Source organism: Dermacentor variabilis, unplaced genomic scaffold (assembly GCF_050947875.1).
Source record: "Dermacentor variabilis isolate Ectoservices unplaced genomic scaffold, ASM5094787v1 scaffold_12, whole genome shotgun sequence".
NCBI lineage: Eukaryota > Metazoa > Arthropoda > Arachnida > Ixodida > Ixodidae > Dermacentor > Dermacentor variabilis.
This window is the reverse complement of record NW_027460280.1, coordinates 19908521-19930682: the sequence shown is the minus strand read 5'-3', so window position 1 is coordinate 19930682 and position 22162 is coordinate 19908521. Positions and strand designations below refer to the sequence as shown.

At 45.1% G+C, this 22162-nt stretch overlaps 1 protein-coding gene and 1 long non-coding RNA gene across 2 annotated transcripts in view; both read left to right on the top strand.

Moving 5' to 3' along the window:
* The window catches only part of LOC142566239 (uncharacterized), a 137648-nt gene that overhangs the window by 56916 nt on the left and 58570 nt on the right, over window positions 1-22162 (top strand). Inside the window, exon 5 of the mRNA XM_075677079.1 lies at window positions 19213-19347. Within this exon, the coding sequence (XP_075533194.1) occupies window positions 19213-19347 (135 nt within the window). The remainder of the gene's footprint in view (window positions 1-19212; window positions 19348-22162) is intronic.
* On the top strand, window positions 2120-13400 carry LOC142565765 (uncharacterized). The gene is made up of 3 exons (XR_012824876.1): window positions 2120-2137; window positions 10098-10215; window positions 13385-13400. It is a non-coding gene; the product is annotated as an uncharacterized LOC142565765 (long non-coding RNA).

Below are 22162 nucleotides of genomic sequence, written 5' to 3'. Positions count from 1 at the left end.
CAGACGACTACATATGATTGACCCTTATGGTAAATTATGTTTGCCCCCGAAGGTTACCCGGAGCAAAACGTCATTGCTACACAGGATTCGCCTGGGCGCTGCTTTCACCTGCCGCTACGCGGACCTCATCGGCCAATCGAACCGCCCTGATTGTGAACACTGCCAAGTGCCTGAAACACTGGAACACATACTGTGCGATTGTCCAGCATATAGTGGAGCGAAGGTCGTTAGAAAGTTTCCTAGCCAGCGTTGGCAGGCAACCACTGTCGGAGGAAGCTATCCTCGGCCCATGGCCTGACACTGCAAGTTCAATGCGTGCAACTAAAGTGTTGTTGAAGTTTCTACCGGACACCAAGCTTGACGAGCGGCTATAGCAAGGCAACTGTCTCATATGCATAAGTACTCACCACTTCTCTTATCATCATCACCCATCCCAGTACTTTCACTCCCCTTACCTCTTCTCCAGTGCAGAGTAGCCGACTAGAGTGCACTAGCTCAGGTCGACCTCTCTGTCTTTCCTGTCAATAAATTCTATTCTATGCTCTTCTATGCTCTTATGCCACTGACGTCACTGATGTCACTGGTTTTTAGGTGCTGCCGTTTTTCGCTATTTCGACGGGCCTAAGGCGCTAACATTACCATATCCCAATCGTTCATACGCGCTGTCTGATATGCTCTATGTCCGATATCTTTTATTTTCTTAACCCTTTGGATACCGTGCTGTTCGTAGTCGAAGAAGCATATATTTAATGGTTGTCTTTCCATTGGGCGGTGCCAAATGAGGCAGAAAAAAATAAACCTCCTTCACGGAACCCTATTTTTGCAAGACAATAGGGAGTTTTAGAATAGGGGCCCCAATAGTTTGGGGCCCCAAAGAGCTTTGCGGGTGTTAGCGTTGGGGCACGTAGGAGTGAAGAGATTTAGAATAGGGTTTGACGTTTGCGGATAGCGTCTTGCGCTGACAGCGCCACTACGGCGTCAAAGAAAAACTATTGGAAATAATTAAATAAAATATACCATTTTATGATAGGAATAATAATTTTTACTTACGTGTATTCGCGTTTAAGTACAATTTAGAGGTTATTCTCTGTAAGCAGCAAACAATCAGTTGCGATTAGTTTTGAGCAAACCAACTTTACTAGCCTTCACCAGCCAAGCTTAGCCGTGTTAGGCCTACGAGCCATAAAATCCACAATCGCATTCAAAATCAGCGGCGTCTAATGAGTCAATCTTCATAACACACGCTAGTTGAGAGAAAGCGATAACCGCACTCACTTCTCCTAGCTTGCGAACTTCACGCGTTACCGCGAATCGAACCCAGTTTTGTGCTAGGTTAGAGCCGTCGCTTCGATGGGTGCCGCTATGTTTGCCGACGCAAAGCTTTTGGGGCCGCTATTTGGGCTCCCGCTAAATCGGTGAAATAGCGTTCCCAACGCAAAACCCAAACGGAGTTTGCGTCTTGCGCATGCGCAGTGGCTTCGACGCTATTTCTTTGGGGCCCCAAAACGTGTGGGGCGCCTATTCTAAAACTCTCTATTAGAGTTTTAGAATAGTTCGTAAGTTCGTAAGTTCGTAAGCTACAAGAAGTGATTGCGGTTATCGCTTTCTCTCAATTAACGTGTGTAATGGATTGATTCATTAGACGCCGCTGATTCTGAATTCGATTGTCGATTTCATGGCTCGCAGGCCTAACGCAGCTTAACTTGACGCGTGCGATTGCACCATTTTTTTCTCTCGCTCCAATCGCAGCATGTGAAGCAGCCTTGAGCCGGCGGGCGATGGTAGGCGAGGACGTCCACGCCTCCCTATTGGTGGAGTGGAGTCACGTGTTTGCGCTCGCGCTGTCTCCACGGGAACAAGCGTGCAAGCATACGCGAGCTGCCGGCTGCCCCTCTTACTTTCTTGATTTTGTTTATTTTTAGTTGCGTCGGCGCCATGACACTTGCTCTTAGTCACTGTACTGTTCTACGGAAAGCAGTGCGTCTGGTGTTCTTCGCGCAAGTTACGCTGCCTCGAACGTCGTTGCCGAAGTTCTTGTATGGGGCTGTGTTACAAAGTTAGAATAACGGAACAATACAACAACGTGACGAGGCTGCCTTAATGGCTTTCGCATCACTCCACTTGAAGAAACCCGGAGGTGTAAAAGTTTGACTGTCTTGAATGGAAGCGTGCACGCGCTGCCATCGGCAAGTTTGTGCAAAGGGCTTTTGTTTTGTTTTGTGTGATTATTGTTCGAAAATACCGAAAGCAGCTTTCGTAAAGTACCTTACGTATGATAAGAATGCGAAATATGGGTGAGTTACGAAAGCTGCACAGTGCGGCAGGACTGGTTCTTGTTTATATGTTGTGAAAGTTTAATCTGCTCAGTTTGCATTGCCAACGCGCTCCATGCGTAAGGAGTCTGTGATTGTTTTTTAATTGTATATAATTTTTCGCAACTGCTGCAAAAAACGACGTTCTGTAGTCTTGACGGACGCAATGCAGACTGAATGCACAGAGCAGGCTGAATGCACATGTTATTTCTCACACTGTGGGGATTTGGGAATTCGACGTGTCGGTGCGCGCGCGCATTCACCTGTTGATGCCATCCCTATCCGAAGACCCCACAGCAAAGCTCTCGTCATGTCAAGAACATGAGCTTTATATTTAATATGACGAAAAATTTACGTGCGAAACCATATAAAGAAATGGCCGGGCCTGGAAAAAACGCCAGCGATACGCCTGCGACCCTGAGCATCAATAAGCATCAGTTTTTCTAGTGAACGTTACAATACGTATGTATATGGGGGCGACTTCATTTTCGTATGCATTGTTATCGAGTCTGATTCCGGTGCGTAAGTGCGCCTCGTAAACCTGTTACGAAAAATGCATGAACACAGGAGCACTTTGTCGAACCATTTAATTGCAAATATAGGGGTGAACTCATCGAACGTATGTTCATTTTTTGCAGCGAAGCTGCTTACCTGTACCAACCGGCTATTCTTTCGTGGCGATCCACAGAAAATTCGGCTTCTTAGAAATCGACGATTTAGCGCAGAAAACACGTAGCGCACGCGGGCGGTATGGTGTCACCGTGCGCGATGGATCGCGGCGAGAGGTCACCGAACAATGGGTTGGCGCTGCTATAAGGTTCCTGCGTAGAAGCGAGTAAGAAACTACCGACCACCATCTGTGACTCGTGTGTCGACCTAAGGTTGGCGAAGGACGTGGCAACTGTCAAAACCGAAAACCTCAGTGTATACCACAGCGATCATAAAGCCGTCGTGAATGTCGTTGTGCAATAAATGGTTATACACTGCATTTTACGGCGTATTCATTTGATTCATAAAGATAGAATAGGTTAAGTTGATGGGAATAGCTTCGCTGGCAATCCACCTTCACAGAGTGTATTGGGCCTTCAAATTTTTTTTTCAAGCACTGTGTAATTTTTATTGTATAGCGCCAAACAAGAGAAAATACGTAATATAAATGTTCGACAAGCATGTGCGCTAGCAGATCTTTCTATCATGTCCTCCCGCTCTTGCTTGGCGCAGCACAACGATAACAAAAGAAGCATGAATAAAACCATGAATTAGGGCCTAAATGAACCATGCAATGATCGCGTTACATTTATTTATAGCGCTGCCTAAGATAGGACCTGGTCACATTAGTAACCGAGCTGGCACTTAAAGTTGTACATATCACTAGCGTGAATTATTAAGAATTAAATGATGGGACTTTACGTGCCAAAACCACTTTCTGATTATGAGGCACACCGTACGGAAATTTCTACCACCTGGGCTTTTTTACGTGCACCTAAATCTAAGTACATGGGTGTTTTCGCATTTAGCCCCCATCGAAATGCGGCCGCCGTGGCCGGTATTCGATCCCGCGACCTCGTGCTTAGCAGGCCAACAGCTTAGTTAGGCGCGAATTATTGTTTAGGTTATAAAGCTACAGCTTTCTTTCCGCCTGCTCCAACACATTTGTGTAGCCCCTTTGCTGCAGAAAAATAAGTTGTTTTTGCACCTCTGCCCTGCGTTAAGGGCCTTTCAGACAATAACCGCCGAGTACATGACAAAAGTGCAAGCGGAAAGTATGTTATTAGCATAAATTACACCAGCACGGCACACGCGAGTTCTACTGGGACTAGGATGCCACGGAGGAAACGAGCAAACTTCGAGCACACAGAAAGAAATTCCAAGGAAATTCTACAACAGCCGGCACTTGGCGGAAATCGGCAACAGGAAACACGTAACGCCTAGTGTTCAGATCAGCCTTCACCTGGCCCGCGCATTGGGGAAAAAAAGAATGTGAAAGTTAACAGGCACTGTTTCATTACAGCGCAGCTTTATTTGCCTCTTCCTTATACTTTCCCACTGCCGCTGCTGCTGCTGCTGTCTGGCTCACCGAGTCAGGGGGTGGTTCAGAGCGTGTGTATACATGACAAAACCGCAGCAGATAGGAAAGGTGACGCGAGAAACTCGTTTGGACCTTTACACCGTTGCTGCTGCTGCTGCTGATAATGATTTAATGGCATCCTTTTTGAAACCGGGCGGTGACAAATAGTCACCTAGCCTGCTTGATTTAATCAGGTATGCTATACAGGCTTTGTATTTAGCATTTTTACCCGCCGTGGTTGCTTAATGGCTATGGTGTTGGGCTGCTAAGCACGAAGTCGCGGGATTGAATCCCGTCCACGGCGGCCGCGTTTCGATGGCGGTGAACTGCGAAAACACCCGTGTACTTGAATTTAGGCGCACGTTAAAGAACCCCAGGTGGCCCAATTTCCGTAGTCCCTCACTACGGCGTGCCTCATAATCATAAAGTGGTTCTAGCACGTAATAGCCCATAAATTTAGTAATTTTGTATACTTATCGTGAACCTTTTCATTTTCCTCTAAAATCTGCTATGTACTGCTAGCTATGACTGTATACGAGATCCGGTCGTATCAATTTCTTCCCTGATTTTTTTCACCAATACTCTAAGCGTCACTTGCTTATCTCGACTGCTGACCGGTTGACACTTCCGTCCACTTTAAATCTATAAGCGATTCTGGAAGGGGCACGTTACCTACGGTTTTCACTGGGTGAATCCCTTCGCATTCCATTAGGATGTGCTGAGTGGTCTCCGGATTTTTGCTGCAGCATACACATGCCTCATATATTTCAGAATGTTTGCTCCGGTATGCCCTTAGGCAACGGGCTCGAGCTTCAAATAGCCAGGCACTACCCTTTGTGCTATCGCACAGATTTTCCCTTCTAATTTCTTTCTTCTCATTCTTATAAATCTCCGTGGTCCTTTTGGTTACCATTCTCTGCACCCAATTCACTTGTCTCTGTTTCTCTCGCTTCTTTTCTGATGACCACTGGTTGACATTTACAGTTTCAATTACCCTTTACTTGGTTGCCAGCTTCCTTGACCTCTTCCTCCATACTGTGTCCAAGCTTTTCAAGTACATATACTTGTGCACTTTAGCTGCCCATTTATTTTGATCCATGTTCCTGAGTCTTTCTTCAAAACTAATTTTGCTTTGTGCTTATATGACTTAAAAAGAGGCCCAACCCATGTCACCCTGCATTGCCTCATTTGTGGTTTTACTGTGGGCTCGAAAGCCAACCGGCCTACCGATATTTGATCAACTTCCAGCCCCGACGAGATATCCGATTTTAAGCACAGAATTACATTTGCGAACGTTAGCGTTGCCACCAATACTCCTTTCCAGATTCCCGGCACCACCTCATACTTATTTTGGCCCCACAGTGCTCTGTGTTTCACTATTGCAACATTGCGCTTTCCTTTTATTTTCAGATTCTTTTAGCGGAGGGGGGGGGGGTTGAGTAAGTCTTTCCTACGTTTGTGTATACGCCGAGGTTTTTATATTGCTTGACTATGGGTATGACTTGCTGTTGAATTGACACCACGTAGTTACTCGTCTCTTCATTAAAGATCATAATTCCCTATTTTTCTGTGTCAAACTTGAGGCCTAGATTTGTCCTTGTGTTGATACACATACTCGCAAGTGCCTGTAAATCTCTTTTATTGTCCGCCATTAGCACTATGTCGACCGCATACATCAGTTCAGAGGGCTTCTGTTCCACCATTTGTCCATTACACATGTGGGATAAATCAAATCCTAATTCGTTTTTTGCCGGTTGTGTTTTTATGCCTGGAGACAGAGAACATCCTTGCTTCAGTCCTACGTGAATTCCCACCACTTCATTACCTTTTCGACTTCCCCATACTACTTGTTGTCTCTACTATATATCACCAACAGCGGCCTTCGTGCTAAAGAATGTCCCATAACAATTCCCTGTCTTCCTTGTCATAGGCGTCTTCAATACCTAAAAATTAAATCGAATAAGGTCTATTCTTAGCTATTGAAATCTATGTGCATTGAGTAAGTACAAACATATTATCCTCTAAGTTTCTCCCTGACCTGAACCCAGTCTGCCGCGCACTTCGACAGTTCCAATTTGATGACTTGCATTGCCATTCTTTGCACCACTGACGTTACTGTAACTTCTCTGTGCGAAGTCCTGCTATCCTTGTCATCTTTGCCTTTGTAGATGAGGTTCATCTTGCTTTCGCGCCATCGAACCGGAGTTTTCTTCGTTCTAATATCTTGCTTTACGGGATTAGTCAGCAGTGCCTTACTCTTTGGACCGATGTTTTTAATTAGCTTTATTGGGATATCGCCGGACCCTGCTGCCGGGTTATTAGGGACATTTTATTCAGATTTTTTTCTAAATAAAAGCTTTCGATGATAAATTTTTATCTCTCAGGCTTCTCTGGAGGTCAGTGACAGCTGTGCAGCGTTCTTGTTTTGGACAGCTGACGACGCATTTGTAGCACATAAAACACCCATGTGGAAGGACGGGAAAGAAGCGGCTGCTGTGAGTGATTAAAGGATGAACCCTGCTTAGTGCAGATGTCGGTGTGCTCGAGGGACTCAGGGAAGATTGGCAGATGCGGTGCAAGAGTGAACGAGACTCGACAGAAGAACGTGCGTACGCCTAGCCGCATGCATACGCGCTTCCTGTTCGGCACAGTATGTTTCCGTGGAGCTTCACTGACCGCGAGAGCAACACACCTCGGGCCGCCGTCGGTGTATTTAAACGCGCAAGCACGTTCTCATCCGCCGGCCTCTTGGTCGGCGCTCTGTGGCTCGTCACATCCTCGCCACGGTGCGCGGCCGCCCGAAACGTGTTCAATTAAAGCAAAGTGGTTCCTACAAAGCCACGACCAGCATACGCGTTCGTTCTCATAAACTGCAGACGGGCTAGCCAAACACTCTTAAGGAAAATTACACCATTTTTGCCACGCAACCATAAACGTCATCTGTCTTGCCCGCATTTCCTTTCTTTAACGCTGCGAGCACGGTACTTCCCAGTAACGAACGGCGTGCGCGTTATCAGCATGACATAGCATTACCGACAGGAAAGTAGCGGGCTTGGCGTTTTCAAGAAAGGAAACGAAAGAAAGGCAGATGACGGTTATCGTTGTGTGGCAGATATACACCCCAAAGGGTGTAATCTTCTCCAGAGTGTAAGAACTACACTCTTATGCAAATGCACACCCTTTGGGGCGTATTTTTTTCCACACAACGATAATCGCCATCTATCTTGCTTGTGTTTCCTTCATTGAAAACGCTGCTCTCGCTACTTTCCTGTCGAGAATGCTCTGTCATGCTGATAACGGGCATGCCGTTCGTGACTTGGAAGTAGCCGGCTCGCCGCGTTAAAGAAAGGAAATGCGCAAAAGATAGGGGACGGTTATCGTTGTGTGGCAAGATACGACCTAAAGGGTGTAATTTTGCTTAAGAGTGTAACTGAGCTTCTCAAAGAGTGATGTTAGGGCCTGTCCTTTGTTTTCCCCACGGTGGAGGAATGTATTTTCCTTCCTCCATGGTGCGTAGCAAATATCTGTCCCCGCGCCACGCTAAATGCACTCTTAGGCAAAGGTGCATCCTTTTCGGTGTATATCTGCCACGCAACGATAATCGTCATCTGCCTTGCTTGCATTTCCTTTCTTGAAAACGCTGCGCCCGCTACTTTCCTGTCGGGAATGCTATGACATGCTGATAATGTGATAACGCGCATGCCGTTCGTTACTGGGAAGTACCGGGCTCGCAGCGTTAAAGGAAATGTCGACAAGAGAGGTGACGTTTATTGTTGTGTGGCAAGATACAACCCAAAGGATGTAATTTTGTTTTAGAGTGCGAGGTTATGTATTTAAGAGCAAGCTTTAGCTCGGGCCCAACTCCGACGCGGCCTATTGAAATACATGTAAAACGCAAGAACGTTTTTTGAGCTAACCCCTGGACCGATTTAAATGAAATTTGTTGCATTTGAGAGAGAAAGTTAAATTCTAGTGACTGTTGGAAGCGGAATTTCAATTTAGGGCATGAATTTTGTTAAAATGATTTTCAAATATTCGACAGTTTGAAAAAAATAGAAGCACGAAGTTTACAAATTCATAGCTCTCCATCAAGAACAGATATGCGGTTCTGTGAACGGCATCCATTAGATCATTTAAACCGGACAAATTCTATATGTTATTTTACATCTTATGTGAATCTGTTACGTTGTTTACAAGGGTTCTGCAAAAGCTGTATTTCCATATTACTAATTTTTTGATATTCATATGTAACATATAAATTTTGTCCGCTTTAGATGTACTGTTAGATGCAATTCACAGAATTCTGATATCATTTTTCGTTGTTGAGTTATAGAGTTGTAAACTTGATAGTTTTGTTCTATGAAAATTTTCGATTTTTGCCAATTTTTAATAAAAATTTACAACCTAACTCAAAAATTCGAAACCAACAGTCTCTAGATTTTAAGCTTTTCTTTTAAGTGCAATAAACCTTGTCAAATTTGGTGCAGTGGTTGCGGAGAAAAACGAATTCTCCTTTTACATTATTTATATAGGAGCACCCGAGCTAAAGCATCCTCTTATGCTTCTGGAGTGGACGTGGCTCTCCAAAAGTGAAGCCGAGCGCTGTCATGTTGTTAGGGGCAAGAAGCCCGAACCAGAGTAGGCACCGTAGGCCAGCATGAAGCGCGTTCGTCGTGCTTATTGACTGTGCGCAGTCATACCAGTGTTTAACTGATTGTGGCATACTTTCCGAAGGCATTACAACATCTCAGTAGGTCATGGCTGCACCCATCACTTAGACTATACGCCCCTGGCATAAGGTTTCTCCTTTAACATAAGCTTTCGTTGTTTGCTCACGACCGGACATTGTGTGCACATTTGCTTCAGTTGGGACTTTGGAGGGTGCTCGTACTTACACGAATGAAATGTACGCGTCAAGAAGTCACGGACACGTGACTGCGTGTGGTATTATGTACCGCAACTGACTCGTGCTGTGACGTGCGGTGGGCATTTTCCACGACTGTCTATATTTGGTTTGCATGTATCGTGTAAAGCATGTGCGTGTAATAGGCAAACCAGAGAGATGTGTGCACAAGAAGGACGAGCGCTTAATGTATGCCAAATATATAATCTGCCAGTGAAGAGTGCCTTCTAGTTAACCCACGAAAGCGGATTAACTTTGAAGCTTGTGGGCGTGCGCACCGGTCAGTAAAAAAACAGTGCTTCGTATTTTCAACATTGAATTTCTTAGCGTGCGAGGATGATAAAATAGATTCCTGTAGTCGTTTGCTAAAAGTGGAAAATAAAAATAATTATATAGTTGTTGCTCTTAAAAGGCAATTCAAACGGTGCTCTTGTTATTTCACTACGATGCTAAAATTCCTAACATGGAGTACAGCATAAATAATAAATAGTTTTGTCTGTTTCTGCATAAATGATCCACTGCAATAAATTCACTGCACACCTGTGAAATAGCCAGATTAATTGCATCTGAGACATAATAATATGACTGTGTTTATTTATAGTATCTGGCAGAAACAACTGCCTCTTAAATGAGGCTTGACTAAGCACAGCCCACACAAGGACACCATGCAAAGAAATGCACACGCAAAACAGTGTTGCATGTGTGTGGCTTTCTGTCATAGACTCCTTAGTGCACTGTGCTTAGTCAGAAATGAATAACAAACTCCCCCACTCTTCCACAATAGTAATCCAGGCTTTTTTTTCTTTCGACTCAGCCTCCAAGACGCTGATCATATTTGTTCACCCCTTTGGACTCGGTTGTCTCTGGATGTACAAGTCAGCAATGAATGAGTCACCACTGGGAGTAACAACAAGGGTCAGAATTTTCGCAAGGTATGTTTCTGAACACTTCACCTGGAACCGTGATTTGTTCATTTATTGGACTAACTTTAGTTTCACCCTTTTTTTGCTTGTATGATTGTCATGGCTCCCTAGTTCTTTTTTTATGAAGACTGCCAAAGAGAGATTATTGGTCTGCAAGTCGCTTACGCCAAGTCATAAAAAGCTGAAAGGTCACCACAATAACAACAGGTCCTCACATTACACACGAATGCACCGGCCGTCCGGGCGACGCAATTTCGCCACGAGTCAAAGCACACACACTCACTACGTGGTCTTGGGAGGCGAGACTCTCCGAACTGGAGCTGGGAAGCCAACTGGCGACCCTCGACCAGGCCCGGCGAGCCGCGATCGCCAGTTTAGCCCTGTCAAAGAGAACCACCCAGGAATAACCCGCGCAACGACTTCTGTAATAATAAAGTTCCCCCTCCTCCTCTTGAACTCGGTGCCTCTCTATGAAAGTTGCCTGATGTAGTGGTGGGAGCCCTCTACAGGAAAGCAGCAGTCTGCAGTTATGTACTATACTGAGCAGGAATGTTAAAATTTTACATACGAGCTGACTTGCTTTTAAACCCATTTTATGACAAATGGAGACATAACATGCTGAGTCCCGACTTCATTTTTCTATACAACCATGACGACTAGAACAGAAATAAGGTAGCGAGCTACTACTTGCTAATGCACAGACTCTGTCATGTGCACTTTTCAAATCAGCTTGACAGGCAATAACAACATGCTCCTTAACAACAATAATTTGATACATGAAAAAGCAAATAATTTTAGAACAATCAAAAGCACTCAAGCAATTTTGTAAACAGCGATTTCCAAGGGTCTGCGAGCATTATTTGGGCTTGCTTATGTGTTTTTTATGTTCTTGTTTATTCACACAATCTTCAGAAGTCCTTGAAAGGACTGTTGTCTTCATAACGTCCCTTCCTTTCCTTTGAGTACTCGTATCTTACTGACACACCCGAACACTAAATGTGCCACAGAAATATCGAGAGCAGAAAATATGTGCTGGAAAATTTAGCTTAACTTTTTTTTTCTCCTACACTACGTGTATTTCGCCTATGTGTTATGAAAAGAATAAGACTTTGCAGCTCGAGCTTCTTTTGCTGACACAACAACTTTGCTTCGTTCTCCATGCTTTAAGCGGGTCGCCGAACATAATGAGAAAAATTAGCCCGAGTTAAGCTTTCAATTCAATTAAATAGACGGCTATCTGTGTTTTGAATGTTGCAAACTCAGCGACTGAGAGCACAAAGTCCACCGGACTTATACGAAAATTGTGGACATGTACACTGCTTCAGTCGTCATTGATAATAAACAATACAAGCTTGCTTGTTTCAAGTGTTTTTTGCCACTTCAGACCCCTCGGTGACTTGGCGACATAATAAAGATATCTGTAGTCATGTTAAAGTACCGTACACACGAATACTGGCCGGATAGCGGTAACAAATGCCCAAGACCAGCGAGCGAGCAGCGCGACCCGCCCCACCAGCGCAGCAGCCATATTGCTCACTACGTAATGATTATAATATTAGTTTTGACAGCGCCATCTCTCTGTCGCATACTTTAGTTCACGACGCCACCACTACTCTTATTTCCGTTGCTTTGTGGAAGGTACAGTTTCCCTTCTCTAATTATTATAGGCATTCTGTGGTTTCGCCTTCAATGTTGCACACAGACTAGCTGATATATGAGCGACCGAGCTTCGTAAACGATTCTCACGGCTGATTTCGGTAGCAGGTTCTGACTTTCCTTGCCGTGTCGCCGCTTCTGTGCGGACTGTACGAAGTGAAGAGCGGTCCATTTCATGCCGCTATGGGCAGAAGTGAATTATACTGAACTCTAGAGGCCAAAATCACCGTCATATCAGCCTAGCATGACGGGACCGTTAGTTCAGGCCTGCAGGTAGAGAGTATACGTGCATGAACCCTTCGGCTCTAGGTAGTCTCTCCGCTGAACAAAGTCGGCACTGGCTTGACATAGACTGCTGGCAAGGGCTGACAATCATGCATTTCAACTTCGGAAGTAGGTTTCCATTCACATCGAGCACGATACAAAGGCGTTGTCGGCGCGACGTTCTCGCTCTGCGGCCGATTTCACGGAGACTGGCTCAACGGCAGTCTGCACGCTGGTCTTGTCGGCGTCACGAAATCCTGCCACACTGCGATGACCCGCTGCTGTCGGTCACGTCGGCGGCGTTGTCGGACTAATGTGGCAGAATGCCAGAATACAGTCTGCCGACTAGTCGGCCGATCGTCGGCGTCGGTGTCGGGTCGGCCTAGTGTGAACGTGCTTTAAGTCCGTTGGACTGCGGATGGTGAGCAGTCGTTTTTTCGATACCTGGTGCTGCTCAATTGAAAAATTTCGTCCATGAGCTGTGCTATGAACACCGTCCTTCTGTCTGTAATTACGGTGGACGGGGCATCATGACGCAATACAATGGGATACATGAAGAACTGCGCTACCTCGGAAGCTGTGGTTCGTGGGAGCGCCTTTTGTCTCTGCATAACGCGTTAACAGTTGGTCGATACAATCACCTACTGAATGCCGTCGGTTGACAGAGGAAAAGGACCAAGAATGTCCAAGCCGACTTGGTAGAATGGCTTATGGGGTGGTTCAATGGGTTGCAATAACCCGGCGGGGTGTCAGGGATGGGGACTTACGCCACTGACATTGACGGCAGCCTTTGAGATACTGTTTGATGCTTGCCGAAATCCCGGGCCAGCAACGCATCCGCGCACTTTGGCAAGTGTTCGTCAGGAGTCTAAGCCAGATGTGGGCTCGTCATCGCGAGTGAGAAAAGAATATCGTCCCGCAAGTTTTTTGGAACCCCCAGGAGGTAGGCTCGGTCATTCGAACGGGTGACTTTAGTGCTGTAGTTTCGTACAGTGCTGCTTGCCATGTTTCCACTATACGTATATTGTCTGCATTCAATGATTTCAGCTAGAAGAAAAAAAGAAACATAAAACGTGCTCGGGAAAGTTGTAGTGTCAGTAAGATACACTCGAGCTTCAATGCCCCATTCTTTTCATAAGACAATGGCGAGAGGCACGTAGTGTAGGAAAACAAAAAAAAAAAACAAAAAAACGTTATGCTAAATCCCCCAGAACATACTGTCTGATCTTGATACTTCTGCTGCACATTTCATGTTCAGGTGCGGTAGAAAAGGCGTTGAAACAAGTGGAGCACTGAGAGGAAGGCAAGGAACGTTATGGAGACAACAGTGGTTACAAGGACTTCTGCAAAAATCATGTAATAAACAAGGGGACTGAATAAACATATAAGCAAGCCCAATTATTGCTAAGATATCCTGAGAGAACGCAATTTATGGTTTGAAGTTGTAAAAAAAATCTCGCTTGATGCATTCAAACAAGGCAAAGAGGTTGCAAGATGAACACTTCAATCGAGTAATAGAGGTGAGCAAGGGAAGCCTCAGCCTGGAGACAACGTTTCAATAAGCAAAAATATTTGTGGGGTCCGTGAAGAAGACAAGTTTTCACAACCCGCCGTGGTTGCTCAGTGGCTATGGTGTTTGGCTGCTGAGCACGAGGTCGCGGATTCGAATCCCGGCCACGGCGGCCGCATTTCGATGGGGGCGAAATGCGAAAACACCCGTGCGGTTAGATTTAGGTGCACGTCAAAGAACCCCAGGTGGTCAGTCCTCCACTACGGCGTGCTTCATAATCAGAAAGTGGTTTTGGCACGTAAAACCCCAAATATTATTATTACAAGTTTTCACGCTAAAGCTTCCCTTAGTCGTCCAGTGTTGATCGGCTAAACGTTAAGTCAAACTTATTCTGCCGGCATTTTTCATAAATCTTTTGTTGTTGTTCAAACTTTTATTGAAATTTGGGAACACAATGGGGGGGGGGGGAGTGCTCAGCTTGATCAATGCTGTTTGAAGAGAAAGAAAAATTGTTTTTAGTCATTTGTCATGTTTGTTAAGTGCGGAGTAGGCCGGCTGTGTGAGCCTGCCTTTTCTAGATGTCTCTTATCTTACGGCGCAGGGCTAGCCTAGTTATTGATTTCATGCTAACTGTACATGAACCGTGTAAGAGTGACTGCCAAAGATTCAGTCAATATGAAGTATCATTTCCTCAAGATTTCATCGAGCGCTTTTAATTGTTTTAACATTCCTTGCATTTTCATGTAACAAATTATCGTTGTGAGGGAGCATGACAGATTTGGTGGTAATACCTGCCAAGCTGATTTTAAAACAGCACATGACAGTTTGTGCATTAGCAAGTAGGAGCTTGCTACATTATTCTGGTTGTCATGGTTGTAATGACTAGAAAAGAAAAGAAGTAGCGACCCAACGTACTTCTCTGTTTGTCATAAAACGGCCTTCAGGTAAGCTGGTATGTCAAATTTTAGCATTGCCGCTCAGTATGATACAAAGCTGCATGCTGCTGCGTTCCTAATAGGGCTCACACCCCTCTATCTGGTAAACTTGTAATCATTTCATGGTGAGGCACATAGTTCAGGAGGACCTGATGTCACTATAGTGACCGCTGAGCTTCTTACGGCTTGGTGTGGGCAGCTTGCAGACCAATAACCTCTTTTTATTCCGTCTTTCTGAAAAGAGAAATGATGAAGTCATGACAAGCATGCAAGCAAGAAATGGTGAAACCATAGTTAGTCCAAGAAATGAAAAAAATCATGCGTGTTGCGTGCCAAAGCCACGATTGATTATGAAGCACGCCGTAGCGGGGGACTCCGGAATAATTTCGGCCACCTGATGTTCTCGAACGTGCATACAGTGCACGGCGCAAGGGCGTCGTTTTCGCACTTCGCCGTCATAGAAATGCGGCCGCCGCAGCCGGGATTCAACCCCGTGCTCTCGGACTTAGCAGCGCGACGCCAAAGCCACTACGCCACCGCGGCGGGTGGCCAATAAATCAACAAATGACGGTTCTAGGTGAAGTGTTCAAAAGCATGCCTTTTGTGGATTCTGACCCTTGATTTTACTTCGAGGGGTGACACATTCACTGCTGGCTTGTACGTCCAGAGATAATAGTTCAAGATGTATTTTTGGGCTAGTTAGTTCATATCCGTAGTAAAAAAGCGTCAGAGAACGCAAGGCACCAGGCGAAGAAGAACGGCACGTACACAGGGCGCACAAACAACTGAAGATTTATTCACTGGATGCGTAGTGCAAGTACTGGCTGAAGATGAATAACGTAAGAACTTATGAACATAAGTATGAACATATGAACATAAAAACTTATGTGGAGTGGAACGGGGACATCTTTTTACAAAGGGACGGTATCTGTATTGGATCCTGCGTTGCTCCCGTTTTGAGTGACATTTTCTTAGCAAAGTTAGACAGACTGTTGCCACAACGACCAGCACCCATGCAAGTTCTACGTGGGTTTAGATTTGTTGATAACTTTTTAGTAGTTTTAGAATGTGACGAGAAAGACTTGCGAAAACAGTCTTCCGAAATAATTTGTTTTGTCAGTGCCTAGCACCTTTAAGAGTGACTCACGAGCTTCCTGTTGACTGCTATATACGTTTTCTTGATTTTGGGATACATTTATCGTCCAAACACACACGCACACACACACATACACGCGCGCACACGCACGCACGCACGTAACATTGTTTTGCATCTGCATTTATTTCAGTGGTGTTATTGTGTGGGCTGTGCTTAGTCAAGGCTCGATTAGATGGCGATTGTTTCCGCCAGTTACTAGTTATAAACACAATGATGTTATTATGTCTCAAATGCAATTAACCTAACTGTGTCATCGGAGGTACATTTGCTACTAATGTGCAGTGAATTTATCACGCGGTATCAGTTATGCAGAAACAGCGAGAACTATTTGTTATTTATGCTGTACTCAATGTTAGGAATTTTAGCGACGTGGCAAAATAACAAACAAAGAAAACAAATAACAAGAAGATAACAAGAGCCTCGTTTGAATTGCCTTTGAAGAGCAATGACTATATAATTGTTATTACTTTCCACTTTTAAGAAATGACCGCAGAAATCTGTTTTATCCACCTCACATACACAGAAATTCAGATTTGAAAATGCGAAGCGTTGCTTTTTGGCTCACCGGTGCACACGCCCGGAGGCTGCAAGGTTAATTCGCTTTCGTGGATGGCCTCCAAGCAGACTGTGCTCTATTGCAGTGATGAATTTTCGTGCTAGCTAGCAGCATTTTTTTCAAGGAACATGTCATTACACGGCCAGATGCGGCAGACCACTAACGATAGAAGCCGTGCAGTCCTCATACAATTTAGTACTCTCTAGTAATGCTAGTGAAACGACGCAGCTGATAAAATTCACCGTCTTTAAACACGTAAGCTTGGTGGCGGCTATCGAATGTTGGACGCATGAACTGGATGATATATTATTGTTATCAAAAGAAAAGTGCTTTAAAGCGAACCTGCTTGATGCTGCTCAAAGGAAACGACCAGCACCCCGTTCGCAAATATTACAGCCGTACAATTTGCATTGATAAACGACCCCAACTGCAATCGATACGAATGGCCTACTGCTTATTGCACGTCAGTGAGGCCTCAAAACCTCTATTCAAGTAATAACATGTTCCTATGGGTGGGCAGCGCAACCCGGTCGAAGGACGAGAGAAGGTATACAATACGAGCGCAAACTAATAACTCGTTTATTATTTCAAGCAAGGAACTATAATTCGCAGAAAATGTAAACACGTGTAAAGTGACGTTTACAAGGGTGTTAGCCTAACTTGCCTTTCAAAAATCAGTTTCTTTATCCTGCGGAGTGATAGAAGTCTGGCTGACGCATGCGCCTAAGGTCACATGCATGAAGTAGGCCTCTACAATCTCGCGGTTAACTTGATTCATATTTTTTTACAGTATTTCGGTTTGTTCAAACATGGGTTTGCACGAGCAAACACTACAATGCGTGGCCAGATTAAAACCTGTTTCGTTCCTGATCGCACCTTGGTGCTGCCTTAACATCCGCCTTAGGGAGCACCAAGGTGCGATCAGGAACGAAACAGGTTCTAATCTAGCCGCGCATTGTAGAGTTTGCTCATGCAAACCCATGTTTGAACAAACTGAAATACTGTACAAAAATATGAATCAAATTCACCGCCAGATTGTAGAGGCCTACTTCATACATGTGAACTCAGGCGCATGCGTCAGCCAAACTTCTATCACTCTGCAGGAGGAAGAAACTGGTTTTTTGAATGGCAAGATAGGCTAACACCATTGTAAACGTCACTTTACACGTGTTTACATTGTCTGTATATTATAGTTCCTTGCTTGAAATAATAAACCAGTTGTTAGTCTGCGCTCGTATTGTGTACTTCCTCTTGTCCTTCGTCCGGGTTGTGCTGCCCACCCATAGGAACATGTTCAATCACCAACTCGCCCAGCTTGCCGTGTTAATGAAGTAATAAAGCACATACTTTCATAACAGAAGTTCAATAAAAACAACTGCCTACTTAATTTGTAAAAAGACACCTGTTGACTATGTTTGTCGGTTATTATATGTACATTTATAGATCAACTATTGAGCCGTGTTGAGCGCCCTGTGAAAAGACACGAATTACCCTAATTACAGTAGCTCCACTTACGCGCTTTATGCTGCAACGCGCCGCGTTTGATTTTGCGCCCTCTATGGCGATCGCTGAAACTTGAGAGTGTGCGGGGCCTGCTATTACTCCAATGCCGTACTGGCACTGGACAAGCTGCGCGAAGACCGATGCGACTGACGTCAGTATGCACGTCGATGTCAGCCTCACCGACAAAATGTGCCAGGACGGGTTATGACTGCATGCGTTGTCATAGTTGAGCAAAGGCCATCTGTTGCTCATTCGTACGGGCAAATGCCCTGTCGTCCCTTGTAAGGCAAGTCAAAGGTTCCGCTAGCTTCGAGAAGTTTTCAACGAAACGGCGACAATACGTCACAGAAGCCCAGAAAGCGCCGGACGGCCTTGTTGTCGGCAGGAAATGCTAGCAGCAAGCCTTGTCGGGATGAACTAGCGCTCACCGGCGTCGCAAAAGGCGCCGATCACCATGCGGTCCGGTCATTTCAAACTTTCATTTTCCGCTCGAGTAATAACCCGAGTGTGGTTCACACTGTTACTGATGAATAAATGAGTAGGTAAATGGATTGTGAGCAAGCTGCATCGCAACGGGTAGAGCTATGTCAGCTAGTGCATCTATATCTGACCCAGCTGCCTTATAAAGTATATAACAATTTGCGTCTTATTCGACTCACAAATCGAGATGTCAGGAGAGCAACGTTTCCTTTTAGAGTCGGTCAGAAGCACTGCCGCCGGCCGCGATTGTCGCGGTCGAAAACAATTCCCGACGACCGCGGTCATTTGCGGTAGTGCAACACTTCACCACAGCACGACTGCATCGGTTGGACAAGCCGTGATGTTGGCGAGGGCATAAGATAATTTGGCCCCTCCTATAATGGAAGGCCCCATATGGCCGAGGCGCCTTCGGTCATCGCGCTTGCTCTCTGGTGTGACCTCTCTTCAGAGTTCACGCGTCTGATAAGTCAGGATTCAAGGTGATTTACCATATTTTAAGTATAAAAAATTAAAATTTTAAGGTCTCCGAGGAAACGTAAGAAGGTTTTCCATTAAGAAGCAGCACCTCTATCTGGTCCAACTAAGAAACAGTTGTTCTGTTGATTTGTTTATCATTACGCACTTGGCGATTTCTTGAAATGCTGGCAACGTGGCTCAATATATCCCAAAAGATTAACTTAAATGCCTCATTTACTAGCTCTTAAGGCATCTTCATCGGAAATATGCCATGGGCACAGTGCGGGACCGTGCTACTGCACCGAGCAGCAATTAGGTGACGTTGAGACACATGGAAGCGTAGTCATTGGCTGCTTGTGATTGAATGGCTTGCTGGGCTGCACTGAACTAGCGAATATAGTAGGCAGCGATTTATTCCAAGGCTATTTCTCATGATCTAGTGCAGCACAGGGAGAAAAGTGCGTGTTTGCATACTGCGGTTATGTCGTAGTGCGGACAAGGAGAGCGGCATCATCGAAGGCGTGGAGGACGACGAGGAGCCGGAGCTGACGGGTCTGAGCCCGGACGAGTCGGACGAGGAGCTGCCGTCCGAGCCTTTGCCAAGGGCGCCCGAGGACGGCGACATGTAAGCCTTCGTAATGGCGCTGCACGTCTTTGAAAGAAAGAGCACAAAAGACGAGAGTACAGCGGACCCTTATTTATAGGCACTGGCCTCGGGCCAAGCTGTTTTGAATTGAAAAGACTGGTTTCCTACTGTATACCTGTACGGTGCGCGCCGATGACCCCCGCGGGAATTCGAGACGTGGAGTCCGAAGTATGCTCAGGGGAGGCGCATCAAGGAACGCGCTTCCGATTAATTTATTAGCTGGGTTTGAATTAAATACAATAACTTATGATTGAATTAACATAATCCGATTCCTATACACCGGGCCTATTGAGCGATATGACGGCCGAGAACGGTGCACCTGACATGGAAATTTTACGCTTGCAGAAACGTGCTGTTCGTACCATAACCTTCGCGAAGACAACCGACCCTAGTCGACCACTCTTTCAAGAACTGCAAATATTATCGGTATCAGTTGCAGACAAACTAAAGATAGCTCAAATAAAAAACAGAGTAATAAGAACTAATGATCCATTTCCTCTTACAATGTTTATATCGCCGCTGAGACAAACAAGAGCCGCCGCTAATAATAGATTTAACCTACCGCCTTGTCATAACATTTACGGTCAAAGGCTATTAGAGTACAGTGGTGCTCAGATATGGAATAAGATTCCCGATGACATGAAACTGAAACATAATTTTTCGGCCTTATTGAAAAATATTTTTCTTGTCTGTTCAGAACTTTTGAACCTTTGTGTTTGGTTTTGCATATTCATAAAGCTATCTTTTGTTGTTTTTCAGAATATGTATGCGCTTTACATATTTGCAATACCGCTATTGTAGTATCTCACGTCTTTTTGTACATGTAGTTTGAATGTCTGCCATTTCTTTAGTGAATATCTTGTATTTGGCCCTTTCACTAGCCGAGCTGGCTATGAGACCAATCCATGTTTTGTTGTATTGGTTTCATAAAATAAAATGATGTTGCTGATGAAAAAAAAGACTCAAAGGATCCGCTTGGCCTTATCCGTCGGCCGTTGCGCACAGAGTTAAACATAAATAGGGCACAGGAACAGATGGGGCGTGATCACCAGGTGCTGTACCTGCGAACAAGCAAAGGGCTTATGCTGGGCACTGCGGGCTAGAGCTCGAGTTCAGCTGCGCTCAGGGTAAGTGCTATTGATGCCACACGCAAGAACTTGGAAAATATCCATGAAAGGACGCATACAGCACCGGCAAAAACGTGCACTCGCCTGCAGGGACCTGGCTATTTGATTAGCAGCAAAGTTTATATATATATATATATATATATATATATATATATATATATATATATATATATATATATATATATATATATATATATAGCAACGATTAAGTAAAACTTCATTTGGGCCTAGTTGGTCCATAATTCTGAACTTAAACTTACAGCGCAAACACCTAAGACGGACCACAAAAGGAAGATACGACACACACTGGCGCTGACTAACAACTTCTTTATTTCTTTGTCGTCGATGCATGTATAAACCCTAGGCCACACAACCACGCAGGCGCACAGATTACATTAGTGAGATCTGCCAAATTATTACATGCACAAACGTAGGAATTCAAATTCAGATGGGTGCAGGGACGAAGATGTGTCACTGATGCAATTATCGCCTTGTCTTTTTATGCGGTAGGCCGGTAAGGCTAGCCGCGCATGCTCATTCTTGCTTTTGCCAAGAAGCAACGCCCGATCAAGTCGCGCCTCACAATTGCTGCAAGAGTTTATAGGCGCAACAAGGTGCGCTCCTCAATTTACACTTTTGTTTACTTTTTGCGCATGCTCCCTGAGTTGCTCATTGACGCAACGCCCTGTCTGGCCAACGTACGTTTTACCACATGAGAGTGGAATGGCATAAAGCACGCCGACAGCGCACGACACCTATGAGGCCCCATGCGGAATTTGGCATCCTCCTCTGCTTTCTCCGTAGGTGCGGGTGCATAGCTTTGAAAGCTTGTTTGGCGCAGAAAAGGCCCAAGGAAACTTTCTTGAGTTGATGGGTGACCTTATGCATATAAGGGACCACCGCAGGCCTTCGCGTTTCACGTTCGGCGGCCGGCCTTTTTGTGGTTTTTCTTCCCTGAATCAGAGGTTTCTCCAGCCATCGTTTCGTATAAATAGGGACATGAGAACGCGTGGTGTCGTGCTACCAGCAGAAATATCAAAAGAGAGTGCCATTAAATTTGTATACCTTTCTTTTAATTCCACCAAACGTCACCGAAGTTCGGCTCGGCGAATGCCAATTGAGAAAGACGGCGTCACCGTTCTTGCGTTTTTGAAACCTTCTTATTGTAATTAAGCTCTAAAAGTGCTGTCCTATTTATTAGGAGGTCGAGCTGAGCCTGCCGATCTTTAAAACTGGGCTGTTACGTGAAGAGGTTGTCTAATTGTGTAGTAGCGCTTCTACTGTCAAAATTGAACCTGCGAATTTGCTGGCTAATGCCGCCGGTCGCGACCAAGTTGAGCATTGAGAGCGCCTAATTTCTACGGATTCTGTGCCATTTCCTTGAGCCCGCCTGAGAGAGATGAATCAAAGAGTGAAGACAGTGAGGTTAGCCACAGCACGTTCCGGTTGGCTAGCCGCGCACTGGGGAAATGGAAGCTGATTAATGTGCACGATGCCCGCAAAAGATTTCTCAGTCAACATCTCCTCAAAAACTGCAACACAAAGCTTTAAACCCTTTCACATATGTCAGTCGGGACAAGCATTGCTTACTCCTGTTTAGTGATGGGCGACTATTCTCTTTGCACGATGAAGAGGGAGCAATGTCACATCCACAGTGGCACGTCTAC